The 22765-nt window shown below is 44.0% G+C and overlaps 1 protein-coding gene across 1 annotated transcript in view; it reads right to left on the reverse strand.

The window, feature by feature from the left end:
* LOC119179378 (uncharacterized) overlaps positions 1-21499 on the reverse strand; it is a 35426-nt gene extending 13927 nt beyond the window's left edge. The window contains exons 1-9 of the mRNA XM_037430444.2: positions 21079-21499; positions 18103-18275; positions 15921-16013; positions 13040-13153; positions 11108-11341; positions 9177-9434; positions 5419-5503; positions 4213-4362; positions 1893-2191 (exon numbers count right to left, since the gene is read on the reverse strand). Coding sequence (XP_037286341.2) covers positions 1893-2191; positions 4213-4362; positions 5419-5503; positions 9177-9434; positions 11108-11341; positions 13040-13153; positions 15921-16013; positions 18103-18275; positions 21079-21210 — 1538 coding nt within the window. The 5' untranslated portion in view covers positions 21211-21499. The remainder of the gene's footprint in view (positions 1-1892; positions 2192-4212; positions 4363-5418; positions 5504-9176; positions 9435-11107; positions 11342-13039; positions 13154-15920; positions 16014-18102; positions 18276-21078) is intronic.
* Positions 21500-22765: the final 1266 nt, after the last annotated feature.

Below are 22765 nucleotides of genomic sequence, written 5' to 3' on the forward strand. Positions count from 1 at the left end.
GTGCACATAAATTTAATTAGATGGACATCTTTTGCCCCGTTGAAATGCCACCGCTGTGATTGCAATCAGACCAGCGACCTTGCACTTAGTAGCATAACAACCAATAGCCATAGTTGCTAAAGATGCCGCCACAATGGATGTCGACGCAACAAAGCACAAGCCAAGCTTTACGACAACTGCCAATGGTACCAATTTGGGCAAAAAGTAAGTTGCAAAGCGAATTTGAACCGAATAGCGACTTGGTGGAGTAATTTTGAATCCCATAGTTCAAATATTATAGCGCATACTACTATAAAGAATATTGAGCATGTTTGTCATGACCCAGCTTACATCTCTACATTTTTATGAATTAGAACAAGGCTAATGCAAATGCCTTTTATTTTTTTCGGAACAAGGTGGAAGCAACTTTGAATAGTAGCAGTATAATGGAGTAATAGTAGGGATAAAGCAGCCAGTGGTAAAATACATCGGGTTCTAAAATTTTCTATGCTACCTAGGTCGTATAATCCTGCTTAACACACTTTTAAAGTTCAAAAAATAGTTTATCGACACGCACGTAACATGTGAATTTAAACACTGTACCTGCCTTTTCCACGATGCCGTGGCACATGCCCCTTTGCCAAGCGAAAAAGTCGAGAAACGACTCATAGTGTTAGAGGCTTTCATTCTAGCAATGCCAGTCCTCGCGGCCCCTTCCAAACCCTACCGAAATGCCAGTGGGTCGCACAGAAAAATGAATAAGACGAATTGTGGCTTAGCGGCAGCCAAGATTTTCCTTGCATGGGTGGTTCTGCGGCATAGCAACCTCCCGATGAAATGAAACCCCTTTTAAGGGGGGACACAGACTGTGGAGACCGAAAAATCGCAAAAATGGTTGTTTTTTTTATTGTGTTTTTGAAATCTACAGCTACTAGTCCACTTGTTGCGTGAATTTAATGCCACTTATATCATTATTTTAGCCGCGAAAGCCTTTTATACGGCGCTTTCTAGCTATATTCGAGCCGAAATCAACGTTGAAATCGCACCTTTTCCGTGACGCGCCCCTGCCCTTTCATGAGTGCCAGCGCGGCCCACTTGGTCTCATTTGAGAGAGCCGTCTTTCACCTTCAAATTCCCGCTAGAATGGGTCCAATTCAACTATTGGCAGGTTGTAAAATGAGCGGCGGTATCAGAGCGCCTTCCTATTCGCTACTTCGCGCACGTGACTTGAGCTTGTCTCCCTATTGGTGGAGGCTCCAGACTTCCTCTGCTCCAGGTATTGAGGTGCGCGTCCATGCGCGCCATTTTGCCTCAGTGTCAGCGGAGAAGTTTCACGATGTCAAATCTTGAGCGCAAATTTCGCACGCGGCACAAGTTTGGTGCGATAAAGGTGCGAAGGACGCTAGTAGCGAATTTCAAGAAGTGCTCCGTGATACAGCAAAACCCCCAAGACGCTACCACGGAAGGCCTAGCTACCGCATCAGTTGTCACAGAGCCTGTGCAATATATGGAGTTGTCATGGCGCCTGTGCAAGATAAGGAGTGTTGCATGCAGTAAACTGTCACTTTGAATACTTCAAAACTTCAGAAACTTCAAATTCATGTCCTTCTAATTCATGTCCAAGTAATTTAGAATGCTGTAACACTAATGTAAATGTACGAAGCGCTCGGTTATTCACCCCGAGCTTAGCATCACCACAACAAAGCATAAGCCCAACATTACGGCAACAGCGAGCTGTGCCAATTTGACAATGCTGACGACGACTAAAACAGTGCGAAGGATGGGACAAACGAGAAGAGAACACAAACGCAGCGCTGCTTCATTTGTCCCGTCCACGCTGTTTTAGTCGTCGTCCACCGTGCACCATTAACAAGCCCAATCAAGCACACTGTTGATGACAATGCTGAACTGACCTATCTTCGAGCGACAGTTCGCCACCGTTCGTGTTGCCGTCCACGAGTGCCCTGCCACCAGCTTGCTCCACGAGCTCCTCCGTAGCACCACCATCCGTGCACGCGCTGAGTAGCTCCGAAACGGTGACGTCCCGCAACTCGGAATCGTCGAAGTTGGAACAGTCCGACGTAGCCTCACTGCTCCGTTGATCCGGCTCTACTTTGAAAGTCATTTCCGTGCCAGCGGAGGCATTCTCCCCCGATCGGTGGTGAGAGTCTGCTGACTCGCCAGCTTCCAATGGCACGTCAACACCGAGAGCCTGTCATTGAGAGGAAAATACGTCGAGGGGGCGGGGGTGGGGTGATCCTTACAATAATTGTAGGGGTATAACGTTAGAAAATCACTATATTATATTGAGGGACACCATAGTGCAGGGCTTTGAAAGTTTTGACCACCTGAGGTTTTTTTGACGTGCTCTGAAACATAGGCACACAGGCCTCTATGATATCGCCTCCATTGTCATGCTGTTTGGGTATCATACCCAATAGACCACCGCTGTAGGTCAAAGGGCGAGGGGGGCTCCTTTAGAAGCATATTTGTTTTTATTTTAGGTGTTTTTTCATGCGCTGGTTGCAGGAGTACAATCATCTTTCCAGTACAATATGCTGCTCTTAATATGAGAGGTTTCAAGCGCCCTGTTAGGAGTAGAATTAGTTCGAAACACTGACCCTTACAAAACAAATCAGCATATCACAGTAACCCAGCAGAAAAACTAGTATCACCCCGAAATTCACACGAGCCGTGATCATGTCACCGAGGCTTCACTGTAACTATTTCTTACCAAAAGTTAAAACTAATGGTCGATCCACTTCTCTGTTTACAGTTGATTTCCCTCTGGACCAGTATTCCAGGTGACATGAAGCTTTTTCACAGTATAGGCAGTTTCGAAAAGCAATCATTTTCGTATTTACTTTAGCTGTGACTAATCTACTACAATTTATGCTGTTCAACCTGTTCTATTAAATCACTAATCATGTTCGTTCAATTTTATGTCGGCTCACTTAATGCCATACATCTGAACTTCTTGCAATTTCAGTACCGTCTCATACATTCTACATTTTTTTATCACTATTATTCATCACAACATGCAATTATCTCATACAACGGTGTTTCATTTACGAATTCAACTATTTTTCTAAGTTACATGTTTGTATGTAGACTCGTATGCTGCAATGCCATTTGTATTAACCAAATTTTTTTTGTTCGTTTCAATTCTCACAGTACGTATTTCTGTGTAATTCGATATCATGTTTTAGTTCCTTCGTTGTCAAATGTTATTAATTCTTCGAAACTTAACTGATTTTTTCTGTTAGTAAATGGCTTTTTCTTATTAGTTATCTTTTAATTAGTACAGAAGATTCCCTTGCAGCTTAAAGCTTTGGGTGCTGTAGGTGCTTTATATAATGTTTTCATTGCTAAATGAATTATGACTAAATGAATTTTCGATAACTTCATGAGTAAAAGGGCCCAGCAACACTTTTTGAGCATAGTCAGAAAATATTGCCGATCGGTAGTAGAGGCTCCCGAGAACACGTGAGCCAAATATTATAGCGCAGCACACGGCCTGGAATTCACAATAAATGATCAAAATCAGCTCAAAATTGCTTTCTATTTTCTCGACGAATGACAGAGGAAACCCAAAATCACTTGTAGAAGGCCAATTATATCAGCCATTGGCAGATTTGAGCATGGCGCGCTCGGTTGTTACAGGAATCGCAGCGGGAGGCTGCGACTTGTCCATGCATGCGCGCGATCACCTTAAGAAAGCCACGTATTCGAAGAAAAAAAAAAGTGCTCAAGGTCACGGGGCGCACGTGACGTATTTTTTTTGCCCATGTCATCCCTCCCTGCTTAGCTTCCAGCGCTTTCGTCGGAACGAGAGAATGCAATTGCAGCATGCGACAAATCTTAGTAACTCCACTCACATTGGATGAATTCTTAAAAATTTTGCGGGGTTGAATTCGTGAGGCAGTAAGCTCTTTTAGTGAATCGGTTCCATGGTTACCTGAAGAAGTGTTTCAGGGCCCTTTCAATGCACAAGTAGCATGACAGGTGTTCTAGAGTGTCATTGCAACTATGATTACTGCACTGCGACTGCGATCAGCTGCTAAAATTCGAACTTGTAGCACTGTTCTCTCAGAGCTTCGCTCAAACAGCTCAAGCTACTTTGCAGGTGACAAGCTTCTGCTGCGAAACTATCACGCAATTTGTTGGGATACCTGCCAACAGGATGCATCAATCTCGCACCTGATAAGAATGTGCCAAATATTTTACACCCACCTTCTGTGCTTCGGCCACCTGGTACCGGACTTCTTCCAGCGTGCGTTTCCCTCCAAACTTCCTTCTCGACTCACCCACGAGACCAGGCTTCTCCGGGAGCTTTCGTCGCACGTTCTTGAACTTGCTCCTCAGGGCCAGACACCAGCATTGCTGGAAGTAGCATACGAACCAACGTATGAAACTCTCAAGTTCGAAATCAAGAATGAAGCCGAGTATTGCAGACACTTGGGTGTTTGGTGCGGAGTAGGGTGCAACAACCCTTTTCTGCCTTTCTCCCCGAAGTTTCTAAACTATGCTTGTTTATGTATAGAGTTGAATCTGAATACTTTAGGCATCTATTATGCCCTTTATCCTCATCTGGACAGCAGTCAATCATCATCACCTATTCTGGCTGACAGCCATCATCGTTTTTGAATGTGCACATCATCTTTGCGTCCGCTGCGCTTGTTCGCTCCCAAGTTCACGGTCAATAAATGTCGTTACAACTGAGTCGTCATCCGAGCGCAACGAACCCAAAGATGAAGCGCACGTTCAAAGACGATGATGACTGTCAGCCAGAACAGGTGATGATGATTGACTGCAGTCCAGATGAGGATAAAGCGCATAATAGATGCCTACAATACATTTAATTTGAAGGGAATCACAAAAATGTTCTATATATAAGTAACTTGGTTTACAGTAATTTTCATATTAATAAAGTATTTCAAAGGTATTTTAAAGCTGCTCGATAACCAGAATACTTTGTTACATATGCGTTCGATATATACATGTCTGACCGTACTTGCACGCATGGATATATACACGAAGGGTGGTTGAAACCACCTCCTCCACCCCCCTCCCATACTCCGTTGACTTGCATGTTTATTTGTAGTGAGAGTGCGCCACAAAGTGTGTGAAACTGTACAGAAATGATAGAATGACACATGCCATTGCTTGTGCTGACATGCATCACTTTGACTATCTTGCTCGTCTTTAAGCACGCTGCTTTATATATCCTCAAAGCAACATTACTTGGTTACCCGTTCAACTTTTACTTAGTTAGTGGATGAAGGAAATGACAAAGCCAGCGCAAAGAGCATGATTTCATCTTACCTTCAACAACACAGGTCATGCTACATCTTCCAATGAAACAAGTGAACCCTGGCCTGAACTAATGACACCAGCCATAAAGTAAGTAGCAGTCACACGTGTCAAACGCTAGCTTACCCAGTTGAAAGGTCCCTCAGCAATGTGCGGGTACTTCATCACCAGGACGTCGATTGCCCTTCTGTACAACCTCCTCGTTGGGTACCTGCAAAACGAGGGGGTTTACAAACCAGGTCGATTTCAGGGCGTCTGTGCCAGTAGTTGAGCACTGTAACCAGAAGTGGCTATAGCAATTCACTCGTTAACCTTTTGTCATCGACTTGGCAGCCTGTGCGTTCTCCATTGCGAATGTTTCTTAGTGCTTCAGGAAGCATGATATGTGCTCCAAGATTCATGCATTCTTGCTAAATATTTTAATATTACCTTCTCCATGTAAACAACTTTCAGTTTTGATTTCTTAGCACCAAGTTGGACACTGACTTCACCCTATTGGAAGCTTGAACGCGCAGGCCCACAAAGCTGTTATGCACGCTACGCTGCATAGTCTTCTCTCACGCACACATGTGAGCAACTGTCCCGATGCCTTCAACATGCTCTGAAATTTTCTAATAGAAAACATTTGAGTGTACGGCACTCTGGCATGCAGAGGTGCTCCCGGAGTACCAGGTTATGGGACAATGGCACCCACATCTTGAGACACTTTGTGTTATCATAGTTACGGTTACGTTTTTTTGTTCTCGCTGTAAAGCTGTGACAAAAAAAAACACTTCAAAATGCAACGCATTCAAAACTAATGCTACTGCCAAGAACTAACACCAGCAGAGAGGTGGAAAACATTAGGTTTCTGCAACAGTAATACTGTGCTTGCCTAGTTCACCTTTTCGCCACCAGGTAGCCCCCTAGGGATCCGGTGGCTTATAGAGTCACTGTATATGCTACCTTTAGATAACAGAGTAGAGCATTAGTTTTCCAACGATCATGCACTGCGGAGAAGCTGGTGCACAGGACGCACTGCCAAAAGCGGTTGCCGTCTCCCTGAAATCTATCAAATGACCGTCGTGCACTCTGTAGCTTGTTAGCTACAAGCTGGTAACTTTATTTGCTTTAGATTCATGTCCTTAAGCTTCGACAGAAAAGTATTTGCATGGATTCGGCACCATTTCAGAAAAACATACTCAAATAATGAATGCTGTAGGCTTAGTGTGGCGCTCATTGAGTTTCGAATATTTATATGTTTGTGAGTTGTTGCTTATCTTTTATAGCTGGGGCCACTTGACCATGCGGCAGCGGAGGTGCATTTTATTCGGCACTACGCTATGCATTTGCGCTTCGCATTACCGAACAGACTAAAAAAATGCTTTTGAACTCCTGTGACACAGTCCCAGAAGCAGGTGCAGTCGAATTTAGATAATTCAAACTCAAAGAGGCCCGAAAATTTGTTTCGAATTAAAAGAAGTTCAAATTAATGAAAGCAAAATAAACGGAGGGCTCTCCATGCAGTGGTGCATGTGCATTGACCTAACACACGAGGGGGAAGTTTCAGAACACTTACATTTATTCACAAATCACAGGACGTCCGTTATTAATTGAAGTAATCGGTGATGCGCATGTGCACACGTTTGCCTTGCAGCGAGTGAATCAATTTCGCACGCAGCTTGCAAAGCATTTCTATTTCGGCTTCAGCATTCTCCTTGCAAGAGAAGTTGGGCGCAGAAATGTCCAGCGTCGACATTTTCTAAAAACGACAATAAGGACTGCGGAGCGAGCCTCCCGCTCTCCCCTACGCAGCCGCACCATGGCCAGCATGTGACGAGAAAGGAGGAGCGTCTCCATGCGGAGAGAAACAGACCGGCATTTGAGAGAAATTTTTTTTTTCCTTTCTTCACGCGTCGTTGAAAGGAGAAGGGTTACGTGGCAGGGACGGGAAAGGGGGAAGCGTGGCACCGGCGCGTGAGCGCCCCCCCCACCCCCTCAAGGTGCAGAGCAACGCTCCCACAAGGGCTGCAGAAGATAGTGCCTTGTTCCTTTCCTGCAACCACACATTCACTCAACCCAGCGACATATTTAGTTTTTTTTTCCTCTCTCTCTTCGCGCGCGGTGTTGGAAGGAGAAGGGTCTTTACGTGGCAGGGACAGAAAATGGAGAAGCGTGACGCGGGCGTGTCGCAGATCGGCATTTGAGAGAGAGCAAACAATCCACCGCAGCCTTTTCTTTCCTTTTCATTTCCTTCGCGCGCAGCGTTGAGATGTCACAGGAGCCGCCGCAAGATGGGGCGGGGTGCTGAGAGCGTTTTCGGAGCGTGGTATGCTCGAATGAACCGTCGGAAGTGCTTGGGCGTTCCAATTACCGGGCATTTTCGCCCATTGGAATTCACATAGCTTTGACGGGACCTCGTCATGAGTTCAAATTAACCGGAAGTTCGAATTAAGCATCTTCAAATTAATGAGATTTGACTGTATTTCTTTTTCTTTGCCGGTCGTTGACACCCCAGACACATCGGGTGGCAATTGGTGACATGCTTTGTCGATCGGCGACAGGATTAAGCAAGTCGCCTGCAAAAACAAAACGCGACCTTGCCGCGTAACTTTGGTTGCTAACCAGGCAAAATGGCAGACCTATGCGCTAGTCCGCTCCCGTAGGTAGCATACACAGTGACTCTGGTGATTTGCAGCTTCTCAGATGAACGGCTATGGAAACCAAGTATGCAAAGAAGTGTGCAAATGAACGAAAATTCTCTAATCTCATCTTTGCAGTTTTGCGTGAAGGTGCAAAGCACTTTGCGAAATGCAAGCAAGGTTGGCTACTTTGGTAGCGAGCTCACAAAATATGAGCGTAGTTCGCAATTGATGCACCCTTGGCTTGCCTGGAGCAGCAAAGCTGTGGGTCACCGTTCGTTTCATGTCAGTCTGATCTCACTGAAACTCTCCTTTCGCTTCCTACCCTGCAATGCCAGTATGAGTTGCGCTAGCGATGGGTCTCCCCAAGAATGAGCAGCCAGGCACACTATGAAAGCGAATTAAAATAATCTAAACGTTCTGCTGTGTCCAACACTTCCTGCTGAGTGTCCTTGCGTACAGAGGAAGCCTACAGCAGGCTTTTCATAACCTAAAAAATTCGATGGCACCGCTCCTTTAACATTGTTATTCAGTGCGTACTGCGTACCCTGAAAATTGTTAGCTTTATGTGTCCCAAAATAAGCTATGTGGGATGCTGCAGAGCTCTGGTTATTTTTGAACACGCACTGTCATCACACGGTAAATGGGCCTCTAGCGTTTCGCTCCCATCGAAATGTGCACACTGCAACTGGCATTGAACTTACATCCTTTGGGTTCACACCTGAACACTGAAACAAAACTAAGCCACTGTGGTGACGATGCAAAAATGGGTCTATGCAGCACGGCCAGTGTAATTAGAATGGAACTTAAAGCATGAGGCCAAGTATATAATATGAACCCCAGAGAGACGAATGAAGGTTCGAACATTCTAAAACTACAAGCTGATTTACAAAAAAAAAGTGTGACAGGTAACAAAAAAATGGTAAGTGATCTGAAATGGTGTGTTTAAGGCAACTAAAAAAGGAAACTACCCTCAAAACTCGTTATAAGAAAGCTGCATCTTGTAGCAAAATGAGTTCGTTACGTCCAATAGTAATTCATTATAAAAGTACATACCTAACACCAAATATATTGCAAGACTAATCATAATTTACTTCGTTATAGCCAATATTTCATTATATCTGGCTTTGTGAAATCGAGGTTTGAACGTGTACCCTTGCAAACCCCGAGACCTTGCCAAGGGTGCTGTGGCATCAAACGTTACACAATGTAAGGAAATGTGCAAAACTATGCACGAAGCTTTAAGAAGAAAAAAAACCTCACAAGGAAATCTTGTAGCAGGCTTGAAACAGAACGTTGATGATGTGCCTTCTCAATTTAGGGGTGATCACCGTCTTCCTCTCCAGGGCTACGTCACACCAGACGCCGAAGGAGGTCGGCAGTCGGAACTTGAGGTAGTCGTTGCGGTCATGCTCGTTCTTGGGGATGATCGCGATGTTTCGCACTGCATGCTTCGCATCATCGGTGACCAGGTGGGGCGGCAACATTGCACGCAGGTCCTCTGTAACACGTGACAACCTCCTGCAAGAGAAAGAGACCAATGAAAAGATGGTCAAGCTGGGACACAGGCCCTCTATCGTCGTCCGATAAGTAATCGAGTTTTTGCACACACTGCTAAATAAATTGTCGGATTGGCAATGAATGAAGGGTATGCTTAAGTTGTAACAGAGGGGAATGAACATTAGCCAACATTTGTTTGTTATTTAAGGCCCCAAAAGGCTTGTGAAGGCATTGCATGGGGTAGTTAACAATACAATAAATAAGCAACAGCTACAGAACACATATTCAAGCTGGTAGTTCATGCTATGGAGCACGTGATCAGTTAGAACAAGAAATAATAGGGCTAATACAAAAATAAGGCACACAATTTTATATAAGTGAAATCACGTTCCAACAAAAAATGCACAGATGAAGTAAAGCAAAAAACTATAAAAAGACACACAATTTTATTGACAAAACATAATAATGTTATGGTGTAACAATCTTATGAACATTAACAAACATTTGGCCATCTTTAGCCAATAATTCTAGTGGTGAACTAGAATTTTAGGTCAGGGAAAGACCAAAAATGACCGGAAAATTTTGAAAGTCTTCTACATTAAGAAAAAAGGAAGCAATTGCATCAGTGACATCTTAGTGCACCTGTCCCCTAAAGATATGACCTTTCTAGGCGCCATGATAACCAGTCGAGATTTTTTATATGATGCATGGCTGCTTCACTCACACGCAAGATGGTTGCCGGCGGGGAATAAGCTTTCGTTTTTCCCGCTGGCTTTTTATCCATACAGACTATCAACTGAAAAGGCGCAGAACGGGAGAAAATAAAAAAAAACACGAAAACTTACTTGCGCATGCCCGTGCAATCGGTGAAGCTATCAGCCTTGTTCTGGTATACGTGAAGGATAGCCGTTGAAGCATTCAATTTCTTCTTTATGCAAGTTAATTGAAAGTTTGCTCACACATGTGCTACCGCTATTATGGATATGACAGGTCATTGCTGAAGGCATTTCAACTAATTGCTGAAGACATTGCTACATTTATGGGCTGTGTGAGGTGTCACGTTTCGGCAACAATGATAGACGTAGTTTTTTTTTTCTTTTCAAAGTGTGAGTGCAATCAAAAATTGATTGTGCGCACAGTCCTTTGAGTTTGAAAGCGTCCCTAAGCAAAAATTCAATATCACTGTCTGTAGAATAATAGCATCTTTAAATAAATCCAAAATAAGCCAGCTTACTTGGATATGCACAAGTCAACGCGCTACCGCCTTGCATTTGTAGCGCACAGTATTCGGTGCCTCGAAATAAAATTACGGGAATCCAGCATACTTGTCAGTCCATCGCAATCCCTGTCTATCGGGGCATTGTACACTGTCACCAAGTCTTTCTCAATGTGCAATGCATTGCAAAGCATGTATTGCACATTGGTACAGTACTCAAGTATTGATATGCAACACCTTTTTTGTTTGTCTTTAGAACTATGCTGACTGCTATGAGCAACTGCTCACGATAGCTGCATCATGATGCTTCGAATCTGGGCGATAAGGGTAATGTTGGCTGCGATTCAGGTGTTCGAGTCAAAATTATACCAACATGACACAATGTTTAGATGCTGCAAACAAAAGAACGTGCTTTACATAGCCATTAGCTTTCGCCTTTCAATCCGCAAGTACTATATTACACCTAGAGCACACTTACATAGTTGCAGCTCCGGGTTCTGCCGTTTTGTTGGACTGGGCAGGTGCGACGCATGTGTTGGACTGGGTAGGTGTGACGCATGTGTTGGACTGGTCAGGTTCAACACATGTGTTGGACTGGGCAGGTGCAATGCATGTGTTGGACTCGGCAAGTTCAACGCAGGTGGTGGACTGGGCTGTTGCTTTCATCTCTTGTGAATGGGCTGCCGGAGCATCCAGCACATCCGTGACACCGCTGAAAAACAAACGTAAAATTATAATCAAGTGCTGCGTGGTGAAGACCGAAAACAGTGCCACTTCCTTTGGAGGCATAGCATTAGCGCTTTTAGTACTAGCAACATTTGCCAACTTTGCAGGCAAGAACTTTTTATAAACATTCTGGATGCTACAACGAAAGAACCCTTCTATGAACCCTCACAGAATAAGAAAGTTGACTGCTGAGCTAGTTCACACAAAGTATATATAATGGGCATTTTTAAATAGGTTTAATAACAAGTAATACAGTAAAAATCAGAAGGGCATTACGAACAGCATAAGCAAACAGCACAAACCTTCTTGCAATCTCACAGCAGGTCTTTTTGAAAGTTCCACCAAAAGCAAGAAGACACGCTCGCCCCATTAAAGATTATTCATTATGCATTGAATATACTCTTACTGTTAGGGGTGTTTTGTCGAGCGATACTTTACAAAGAGACATGTCAGATAACGCAAGAAAGTCCGATTACCAGTCACGTGTTGCACCCCACAAAAATTTGAAGTAATCGCCAGCATGGTAGGCGTAATAATAATGATTTCTGAAGTTTCACATGACATGACCACCACATGGTAATGAGGCAATGCGAACACACTTTACCACCTGTGATTCTTAACATGCAGCTAATGTTAATTGATAGAAATGATAAAAAAGGTGATTTATAACATCCACTCATAAGGCACATGTCATACAGGAGAAAAAAGTTTCTTAAATGCTTATACGGACAGTACAAAATGTACATAAATTAAAAAAAGTTATCAGCCATAGCATAAATGAGGATGAAGTAAAATGGAAAACAAATAAATTGATTCAAGCTGACATTCAAGTAACTTCTCAATAACCACATAAAAACAATAGTAAAAACTGCAGACATTGCAACAACGAAAAAAGCACGCTACTGGTTTCTGCACGGCCTCGTTCCTTGAATTGCATTCATGAAGATACATGAAATCATAAATATTTTATAAAAATGTACACAAACTCCTTCAGGCAGGCACTAAAGGGCACTGCCCTCATGTTGACAATCAAAATTTTCAATTATCAAGCATTAAAAATTCTTTTATAGTCATTGCAGCAAACAAAAAGAAATTAGCTCATACATCTGTACATCATACAAGTTCATTTTCTGACACCTGGCCGCAATCAACATTGTTCCCAGCAACAACATAGACAACATCCCAGGAACTTTCTGTAGAAGCCTGTCACTTACACTGCCGATGTCACAATTGATTGATTGATATGTGGGTGATTGATATGTGATTAACGTCCCAAAACCACTATATGATTATGAGAGACGCCGTAGTGGAGGGCTACGGAAATTTAGAACACCTGGGGTTCTTTAACGTGCACCCAAATCTGAGCACACGGGCCTACAACATTTCCGCCTCCATCGGAAATGCAGCCGCCGCAGCCAGGATCCGATGTCACAATTGCCAACGAGAAATAGCCCAAAACAACAAATAGCTCTGATGTATTCAGTAATCCACACAAAAAAGGTAAATAAAAGTAATAAATAGCTAGACATTCTTTTCAAGAAAATGGACTGCAACAAACCACCTTTGCGTACACAAAGCCCTATGGAGACACGTCTGCTTTTCCGCTGTCAGGGGCTTAAAGCAGCAGATGTTCACAAATACAGCACAAATATTTAACGCTTGGATATGAGAAGGGTTAACTCACATAATCATTGATTGCGAAGCCTCGGCACCATTGTCACTGCCCTTAGCAATCACGCAAGGTGCATGCACAAGAACATCGGTCAATGTGTAGACAGTTGGCGCCACGCTGACATCACTGCAAAACAGCAAAGCGCATCGCTTGTTTTTGTACAGTAGTCTCCATGCACGAAAGGAACAATGCTTTTCAAAGGTACACTGCACGAAAATATTAAAAAAAAAAAATTATGAAAACATGGGGATTCTACTCGAAGGTGCGTTTTAATAAACATTGTCTATTTCACATATCTTTAAACGTCTGGCTGTACTCCTCAAGGATTGTCAGCACGCAGAGGTTGAAAGGCAGAGCGAATGGGGCTGTGCATCGACACCTGTGACATCAATTGTCCCTACAGCAGATGCGTGTTGTACACTTTCCTGTGCACCTATTTCCCTCTCTTACAACCCACTCTCTTGCATTCACAAAGTCGCTGATACATGGCCCACCCTTAAAGGGGCCCTGCAGCACTTTTTGAGCATGGTCAGAAAACGCTGCCGACTAGGTACTAGAGGCTCTCGAGAACATGCGAGCCAAATATCACAGGGCGGCATGCGACCTGAAATTCACAATAAATTCCCAAAGTCCGCTAGAAATTGCTTGCTTTCCTCTCAACAAGTGACGAAAGAAGCTCAGAAATACCTCGTCACAGCTGTTCTATCAGCCATTGGCTGATTTGAACATGGCGTGCTCGGTCGTTACAAGGATTGCTGCGAGAAGCAGTGACACGTCAGCGCGAGCATGAGCAATCGCACTGAAAAGGCCGTGTAATCTAAAAAAACTATAAAAAAAGTGCCCATGGTCACCAGGCTCACGTGACGCATTTTATTTGCCCTTGCCATCCTTCCCTGTAGCTTTCAGTGCTTTTGTTGGAGCGAGGGAAGCGAAAATGCGATTGCAGCATCCGACAAATCTTTGCAACTCCGCTCATACTCAACAGATTGAAAAAATTTTTCCCAGGGTGAATTCGCAAGGAAATAAGGTCTTTCCATTTGCATGGCTACTTGAAGGGTTGCTGGGTCCCTTTAAGAGGCTTAACCCCACTTCTGAGCATCATTCACTACCTATGCCGTTAGTGCTGCTTCCAGGAACCATAGTGGGAACAGAAAAGGTTGAAAGACACAGACAATGGCTGGCAAGGTTGGCGCACCCAATTTCGCCGGTGCTAAATGTCGCAGATGTTAAAGGGGTGCTGACACAAAAACTTTGGCCTCGCGTTTTTCTGCTGCAATGTGTTGCTGGGGGCCTGTTAGTCATGACACGACACATCGTTTGCTGAAGCACGCGACAGGTAATTATTTGAAGGCCCCTTATTATGGATCAGTTTCAGTTTCGGTTTGAGAGAGCGCCAAAAACTGGGTGCAACTGTCGCCATCTAGCGTGCGCAGCTTTTGACCACGTCAGCACACAGAACTGTGACATACTTCCGCATGGTGCGCATCAAGAATTACATTCTAATAGGAAACGAGACAGAAATATCGCCAAACACAGAGATTTCTGAGCCTGCGCCACGGCTACGCACTCGCAACCAGCCGCCGAGAAATGTAGACTGAGGTAACAAACGTGGCAAAAGAAAAATGGCGGCTGACGTCATCATAACTTGTTTTGTTGACTGAAGCGTCGTGACATGAGGGAAGCAGGGGGTCACCTAGGGGCCCCCTTCGATGGTGTCAATGGCACGATGGAGTCGAGGGCTCGCGTAAACTTCAAAATTCTCTTAAAATACCTTCCCAGCTATACTCGGTGTTGATATTTTGCACATGATATACGAACGTTCCTGGGAATCAACCCTACAGGCTACCTCGGCCACGAAATTTTGTGTCAGTGCCTCTTTTAATGCCAGAAAACGTCACCTCGACCGTTTCACAAGCAGTTTGTGGAAATTCATCGACTTTATTAATTTTCGCTAGTTTCAGTATGAAATATAGGTTGTGCCTGTGTATTTCAAAAACAAATCTTTCAATTTGACCGGATCTCCACCGCGTAATCTTGTTCAGCATCCCTTTCAGCTCACACGCAATTTTGCTAGGACAGCTAAAAAGAACATTTAATGTGAACCACTGAACGGTAAAACACAAACAGCAGCCCGACTACTGCAATCAGAAAGCTTGCGTTGCTACAGTGCCAACATTGAAAATATTACTATGCAGCACAGCCAAGTGAAGAGATTTCTACGCGCAAGTTCAAAAGCATATGGTAAACACCTGCCGAGAAATGCATCTTAAAATGAGAACTGCAATATGTGCACGTTAGCTACAGTGCATGCTTGCAAGCCGATACAATATGCAACATGAACAAAAAAAATAATAAGACATTGTTTTTGATAAAATATGTAGTAAAATGCAAAACCAAGGAACACGGAAGAAACTCTGTAACACAATGCAGAAAGAGGTGGAGGTGCAACAGGAGATCTTAAAACAGGAAAGAAACAGCAAAACATTCTGACAGGACACAAGGACAAAGAAGGCACGACATATTTTGTGTCCTGCCAGAATTTCGGGGCAGTTTTTTTCTGTGTTATAAGCATGAATTAACTAGCCCAAACATCAACCCTAGTTAACAAGAGATGTTCCATTATATTAATTTTCATTTGTTTACGACATAAGTAAGAAAACTATTTCGACAAAAAAAATGTGGCTTGTTTCATTTGTGATACTGGTACAGCGATACACTGACATGGCACACTGATGAAGTGAACTGAAGTGTGAAAAATATCTCCTTTTTCGAAATACCGCCCAGCCAACTATTACCCCGTTAGTGCCAAGTGTGTGATCGCAAAGCCCACGGAGACACCAATACTTGAACACAAAAAAGCATACAATGCGGCAAGACGAAATCGCAGACGCACCTGGATTGGATGCTGTAATGCAGCTGGTCCCCCGGCCCGGAAATGTGGAAAACTTCCTGAGAAGACACAGGTGGCCTTGGTGCAACTTGGTGCCTGAAAATTTGTGGAACTGTGAAGGTCATTGCGCTCTCTATATGTTGTTTGAAAGCTGCATCACATTGTGGACCTACAACAAAATTTTTATCTACTCTATTGAAACATTATGCGTAATTTCAAAGCCCAAGCAAGGGGTGTGCCAAAAGAGCTGTGCAATATGCGGCTTGCATGCTGCCCACAGGTGTGTTTTTATGAATTTATCGTGCATGACTCCTTTTCATTATCATGTTTTACAGCGAAAGCTATCATGAGATCACTTTTCGGGTGGCGTTGCACATGTTGTTGTCTGCCGCCGCCACCAGTGTTCGTAACCACATTGCGCGAAATTAGAAAAAAAAAACTTGCACCAAAGACAGTGGGGCTTGAACCCGGTTCCGCTGGGTGCCAGCCCAATATTCTACTACTGGGCCACACCAGTGCTTGTGACTAGTTGTCAAACTTGCCTTAGGCAGGCTTTATGTCGGGAAAGCAATTGCGTTAATACGGCCTATAAAGCCTTTTACAACAGCAAAAGAACAACCAGTCGTCACACAATGCAAATAGCGCAACAAGTAGGCTGTCCAATGCTTCAAACTATTAAAAAAGCTTGTTCTTGTTCCCCTATTAACTGTGGCGCATACCCACTTCAGACATAATTCCTCATCGTCGTCAGCGACTACATGAACAATGGGCATGAAATTCCTTGCTAGTGTTAACAGATACTGCGATCCTCAGAAGAATGACAAAAAATAGCATAGCCAATGCCGGCCTACTACCCAGAAGCTTATTATTAATGCCCTAGTGAGTACCAAGCAAGTGTGCTTGCAGTAGTTACCCAATGAGTTTGCAAAAGGCTCTGAGAGGCCGCTCTTCTAGCTTTCGCTGTGACTTTGCTGCGCCTACCGCACAGGCCTGGCATTTTTTCATTTATGTGCACTACAGTACAAAAATCCAATCCAGCAAAAACCCATCACTCCTGTTTAGCACCAGCCCGATTCGAGGTCGTGTCAGCAATTTTCCCAATGGGCCTTTTCCCAATCTGTACAGCACCTCAAGTGGAGGTCGTCGAAATCAAAACTGGTGCCCTTCGGACACCGAAATGGTCTGCCGTGTGCTGGTAAGCAATCTCATAGGCCTGCATTCACGCATCTTTCTGGGAGAAACATTAGCATGTTCGCGACTCCACGTGTCTCTAGGTCTTTCACATGTCGTCGCGTTTTGGCCACCGAAAATAATGGCGCATGCCTACTCGAGGTTGGCGTGCATGCGCAAGCCTACCTGCCCAGAAAATGCCCATTTCATCACAGCATTTTTTGCTCCATCATTACATGGCGTGCCCAGCTACACATTTACTGGCCACCGTCTTTTGCTGTATAAACAGCTTCAATCTGATAATAGTTCACTCCTTTTGGGGAGTAAAGCTTAACCGCCATTTGTATTGTGTGCACTTCCTTTCTTGGAGGAATGTGCTGCTGCTTTTTTTACTTTTATTATTCTGAATTTCAGCTACTTCGGTAGTTCAATTAGCCTTACCCTCGTTATAGTAATGTAAGCACAACTGACACTTATATTCAGACATTCCAAGGAGTAATTTAGCAAGCCTAGCTGATACTTCTTGTCACCTTTAAATGGTCATTTCTAATGAAACCAACAGGAAATTAAGACAAGACCTGCGTAGGGGGCATTACTTGTGGTTACTGAACTGCAGAGTCATGATTCTACAATTCTTTCAATTTAGGTGAGATATGTCTCCCTACAGTTAAAAAACTGCAATGTCCCTTACACTTTTCATCTTCTGTCCTTTTGATTAGTTTTGTATAATACAGAGAGCTAGCCCCTTGGACCATTCCCCTTGTTTTGTAAATAGACACTATCAATCTAGCGCCCTGACAAAGTCAAGTCTTTCTGTAGAGACATTGGCTTGATTGAAGATTGCTATTTAATGATCTCCCATCACTCCAAGCTTCCTTCTTTACCTGAACTTTGGCACTGTTCTAATTGGTGAAATCATTCACCTGCTCTGGAGAAGCGCACCACATATATGTAGTCTACACTCAGTGTAAATAAGGCAAACTACATGCGTACTATACTACAAATGAACACTTACGCATACTGCTGGGAAGGGTGGTTTGTTGGAATGCTGGCCTTGACAGGAGATGCTGCCGTGGAACTTGTAGCAGGACTGTTTTTCCGCACGACACGCACCTTTGCCTTGTTCGGAACCACATCGCCGGGCATAAGGTCCACAAAGTCTTCCAAGTCAGTATCAAATATCTGAATCTATTGAAGAGAGAGCAGTACATGGTTAGGAACAGCTTCATGCAGCGCAAGCCAAACTACAACATATGCAGGGGTGTAGCCATAGATTTTTTTTTCGGTCGTGAGCGGGGGGGTGTTCGACCATTGTAAGCATGTAGTATGTTGGTGTACATTTGTGTATGTATGAATAACTTAGGAGAGATATTGTAATAATACTGATTGTTGGCCTAGTTGGTATTTACTTAATGGCATGATTTGGCCGCAAAAGAGACACACACAAGAAAAGGAACACTCAAACGACAAGCACAGGCGGCACTTCCAACTAAAGCAGACTAGGTGCAGACCCAGACTTAAGTACGAAAATATAGACATGCGCAGTCTTCATACAGCCTTACGCTATCCAACAATCAAACAATCTTGTCTCCGAAGCATACAACGTCACCGACGGTTCGCTGATACACCTTTCACCTTTCTTTTTAATGTAATAGGCTTCCATCAGCTCACGCGCAGTTTTGTACCTGCTTCTACCCAGAATCTTAAACTCATTAAAACGTGGTACACACCCACAGGCTTTACAGTGCATAGGCAAATGCGCCAAGCCATCGTTACGACGACGAAAACAAGAGCAGACGCTACAGCTCCGCGCTCTACGAAGAAATTTCGGTCATGACCACAAGCAGGTTTTTCTTGCCGTGGGTCTCCGCGATTGCTGAAGCTATCTTGGAGGCCTCAGTTTTGCCTTTTGTTGTAAACCAAGAAAAAGGACAGGCATTTTTTCCCATTGCAGTATATGTAAACGGAAGACATTCATCAACAGGACATTCTAGGATGCGTAATAAAAGAGTGTTCCTTTGAGTGTTCCTTTTCTTGTGTGTGTCTCTTTTGCGGCCAAATCATGCCATTAAACTTAGGAGAGAGTTTGAACGTGCCCCTCTTGCTACCTCAGCGACACATAGCATACTTGCATAGACGTCAGACTCTGGAGTTTTGCAGGCATGTAGTGCCACCAGTCGCGTAGTGCAAAGTTTTGGGTAGTGCAAAGCCCGACTCCCTTGCACAGATTACAGTGCAACCAAGTGCAATTAGCGCGAGCGAAAAAACGATCGAGTTAAATTTTAGGTGTGTTTGCGCATTGAACACTCAGGAAAAGCGCTATAAATTTCTTTCTACTAGTCGGACGCGTCACCAAACCGCCATGATGTGCTTGCTGGTTCACTTGGCAGTACGACGACGAAAACAAGAGCAGACGCTACAGCTCCGCGCTCTACGAAGAAATTTCGGTCATGACCACAAGCAGGTTTTTCTTGCCGTGGGTCTCCGCGATTGCTGAAGCTATCTTGGAGGCCTCAGTTTTGCCTTTTGTTGTAAACCAAGAAAAAGGACAGGCATTTTTTCCCATTGCAGTATATGTAAACGGAAGACATTCATCAACAGGACATTCTAGGATGCGTAATAAAAGAGTTCAATGCACAGGAAGCAAGACATGAATAGAAAATGCAACTGGAAAGGCGAAAATTGCCAGGGCCATTCGTGCCCGATAAAGGGAGCTTCGTGCCACTGATTGTAGGTTACATTGCTTATGTATGCACTTCATCGCTTTGGCAACTTGTGTATGCCCAAATTTATGCATTTAGGCATTACAGAACACACGCATTGAAGTGCTTGCCAGGAACTACATGTCATGCGACGCTCGCTTGCACTTAAATTACGAGTAGCAGCACGCCGAAATAACTGAAACATCTTTTGGATTATACCCGCAGTTCGCTTTGATGAGCGTTCTACTTTTATGAAGCGAGGTTGGATTGACGAAAGAAGCTTGCCAGGTCCTTGATTTTCAGTAAACCATGCCTCAACACCAATGAAAGTGGAGGGCCTATGCACGTTCGCTTGCGGACAGCTCTTTTTGCGCTACTCAGTTGTGGCCAGCGCGGTGATGAGGGCACGTGTGGTGGCATTTTTCGCAGGGCCGCCTGGTCAATGTTTGACATCTATTTAACGCCTGAGCTACGATGATACCAGTCCCTTAAGCAGTCTTTTTACCAAATTACCAATTAACTAAGTCTTCCAAAATATGCCATTTTTTCTAAGCCTTAGAAAAGGGCCTAGCAGCAGCCAGCGATCCAGAAAGCGTATACACATTAAAGCTTAATTGATCCACATAAGGAAATGTTCACTGATAGGCTGGAGTTTGTGTAATTCGCACTAGCGTGATAGTTATTCAATATATATGACCAGTGAATGATAGAATGACCTTGCGGCTATGAAACTGTGTCATGTCTCGTACGTGGCACACCTTGCAATGCGAAATAATTAGCATACTGTTCTATGTGTACGTTTATTTACAATGCTGATAATAATTTGAGGCACCTCAGGTAAAACTGTTGCTTGAATCGCAATTTAGTATTTATAGCTTCCGAGAGTCCAGCAGGTCCGCATTCAAAAGAGGGGGGAAAAATTAAACATAAAAGGGTATTTCCACCAATCTTGATGCTAAATAAACAATTCAAAAAGCAATGACGCAGCAAATAAGAGCTAGATAAGTTTGCAACAATGCAATCAATTAGCTTTACCAGCCCTTCACCACGTTTTTTTTTTTTTTTTTTTTCGAAGAACATCGCCGCTGACACGGGATCGCAGTACTTCTGGATCGGTGCACTCAATTTTGGAACAGGGAACACCATTCGGCAGAATGTGTAGCATAATGGTGTTCGCCACTCCAGTAAATTCGTCGCGGTGTTCAATAAGGCGTTCCAGCTAACACCGTATTCAGCACGGACAATACGTATCAAAAGTGCATGCATGCATGGAGCACAAAGGAGTCTACCAGGGTGTTACGGGAGTCGAATTCGTCAATTCCTGCAAGTCCCGCGAGTAACTCCTCGTAGGCACCCGTTTCCAGCTTCAACTTTCTTCTGCTGCCACTCTCCAGCATTACAAGGCAAAACACGTCTCCCATGGCGATACAGGCACTGCGGGACGATGCCGCGCATAAACGTACACGTCCTAACCACGCGGAATTTTACTGGTTCACTTTCGGACAAACACGGAGAGTCGGCGCGCGATAGGGCATGGAAATAACTGAGAGTTGGTGGTCGGCTAAATGGGCCCGGATAATTAAGATGGATCTATGAGTGATTCTTGAAAGTTGATTTGCTTCAGAGGTTCTATTGCGTTGAAAGGAGGTGACAGTCAATAAGTTGCAAACGAGTACAACAAGTTTAACTTGCAAAGAGCGCAACAGTTTTCTATGCCGTCTTCAGCATTGTTTTCAACGCAATAAGATTGACAGGTGTTGGCGAACTTTATGGGTGTCAGGTTGCGCCCTCTGCTTTGTGAAGACTCCTAGCCATACTTCTAGAGGCTTGAGTAAGGGTGTAAAATGGGTGCCATTGTCTTGCACGCACGGCGAATGGTGTTGAGCGGGTTGTGGTGTGTATCGCTATCGCCATTTACACTTTGCGTAATACGGTGTTATCGAGAAAAGCACGTGGTTCGTGTGTTCGAGTGGACAGCCGTGAGTGAGGCGACGAACCGGTGGCATATACCAGTTGATGAATGATCGCATTAACTATGAAAACATATTTTCGAGTACCACATGCTGAACGCATTTCGAGATCGAAGCTGGACATCTAGCTTGTCCGTGCTGCGCTAGTCACGCAATAAAAGAGAGAGAGAAAAGAGAAGGAGGAAGGTTTCAGAAAAAAAAGGAGGCATTTTCACCCGAAAGCAAGACATTCTACAACACAAACATTATGTAAATTGCTCAAGGACGTCGCCAAGATTTTGTAACACAGGAAAAAGGGGTAGGTCCTATGAGCGAATGTAGATACACGGGGGGGGGGGGGGGGGGGTAGTATAGCCTGAACCCACCTCCTTCTCACCAACACCACCAAGGGCATAGCCAGAATTTCTTTTTTGAAAGTTCAACCGCACTTTTTGTTTGTGTGCGTACATGTACATGTGCAAAACTGAAAAATTTAGCAGAGAACCCCCTCCCCCTTAAATGGCTACGCCAGGAAACACCAGCCTGGCTCAGTCTAGATGACAACAATGCCTTGCAACTTTAATGACCTGGCTCAGGGGCAGGTCAGAGGAGAAACATTCCATAATTTTTACACCGGCTTCCTTTTTGCCTCGAGCAAACAGTGGAACACAACACACAATTTTTCTACCTTCCTATCACTTTTTTTTTTCTCGTACAAAACTGTATAACCATGTTCTACATTTTACATATTTTTATTTGTTTGAGTGCTCCGTTGTTCATTGTCTCTATTTCAGTTCTCTGTCACTTTTTACAAAGTTGAAATTGCTCCAGCCGGACATTTCGGGGCCGATTCGGTACCTTGCTGAGCTAGTGGGGGGGGACTGTGTTGATCATGGGAGCATCGCCATGTCCTGTACTTTCCTTACAGCTCTGGCTTTCCTATTTCCTCACGTTTAGCGAGCAGTTTGCATTTGCCTTTGGATGTGTTTGTTTGGATGTGTGCTGAACGTGCAAAGACTCGAGCAAG

The sequence above is a fragment of the Rhipicephalus microplus genome, chromosome 7 (assembly GCF_043290135.1).
Source record: "Rhipicephalus microplus isolate Deutch F79 chromosome 7, USDA_Rmic, whole genome shotgun sequence".
In the NCBI taxonomy this organism is placed as follows: Eukaryota; Metazoa; Arthropoda; class Arachnida; order Ixodida; family Ixodidae; genus Rhipicephalus; species Rhipicephalus microplus.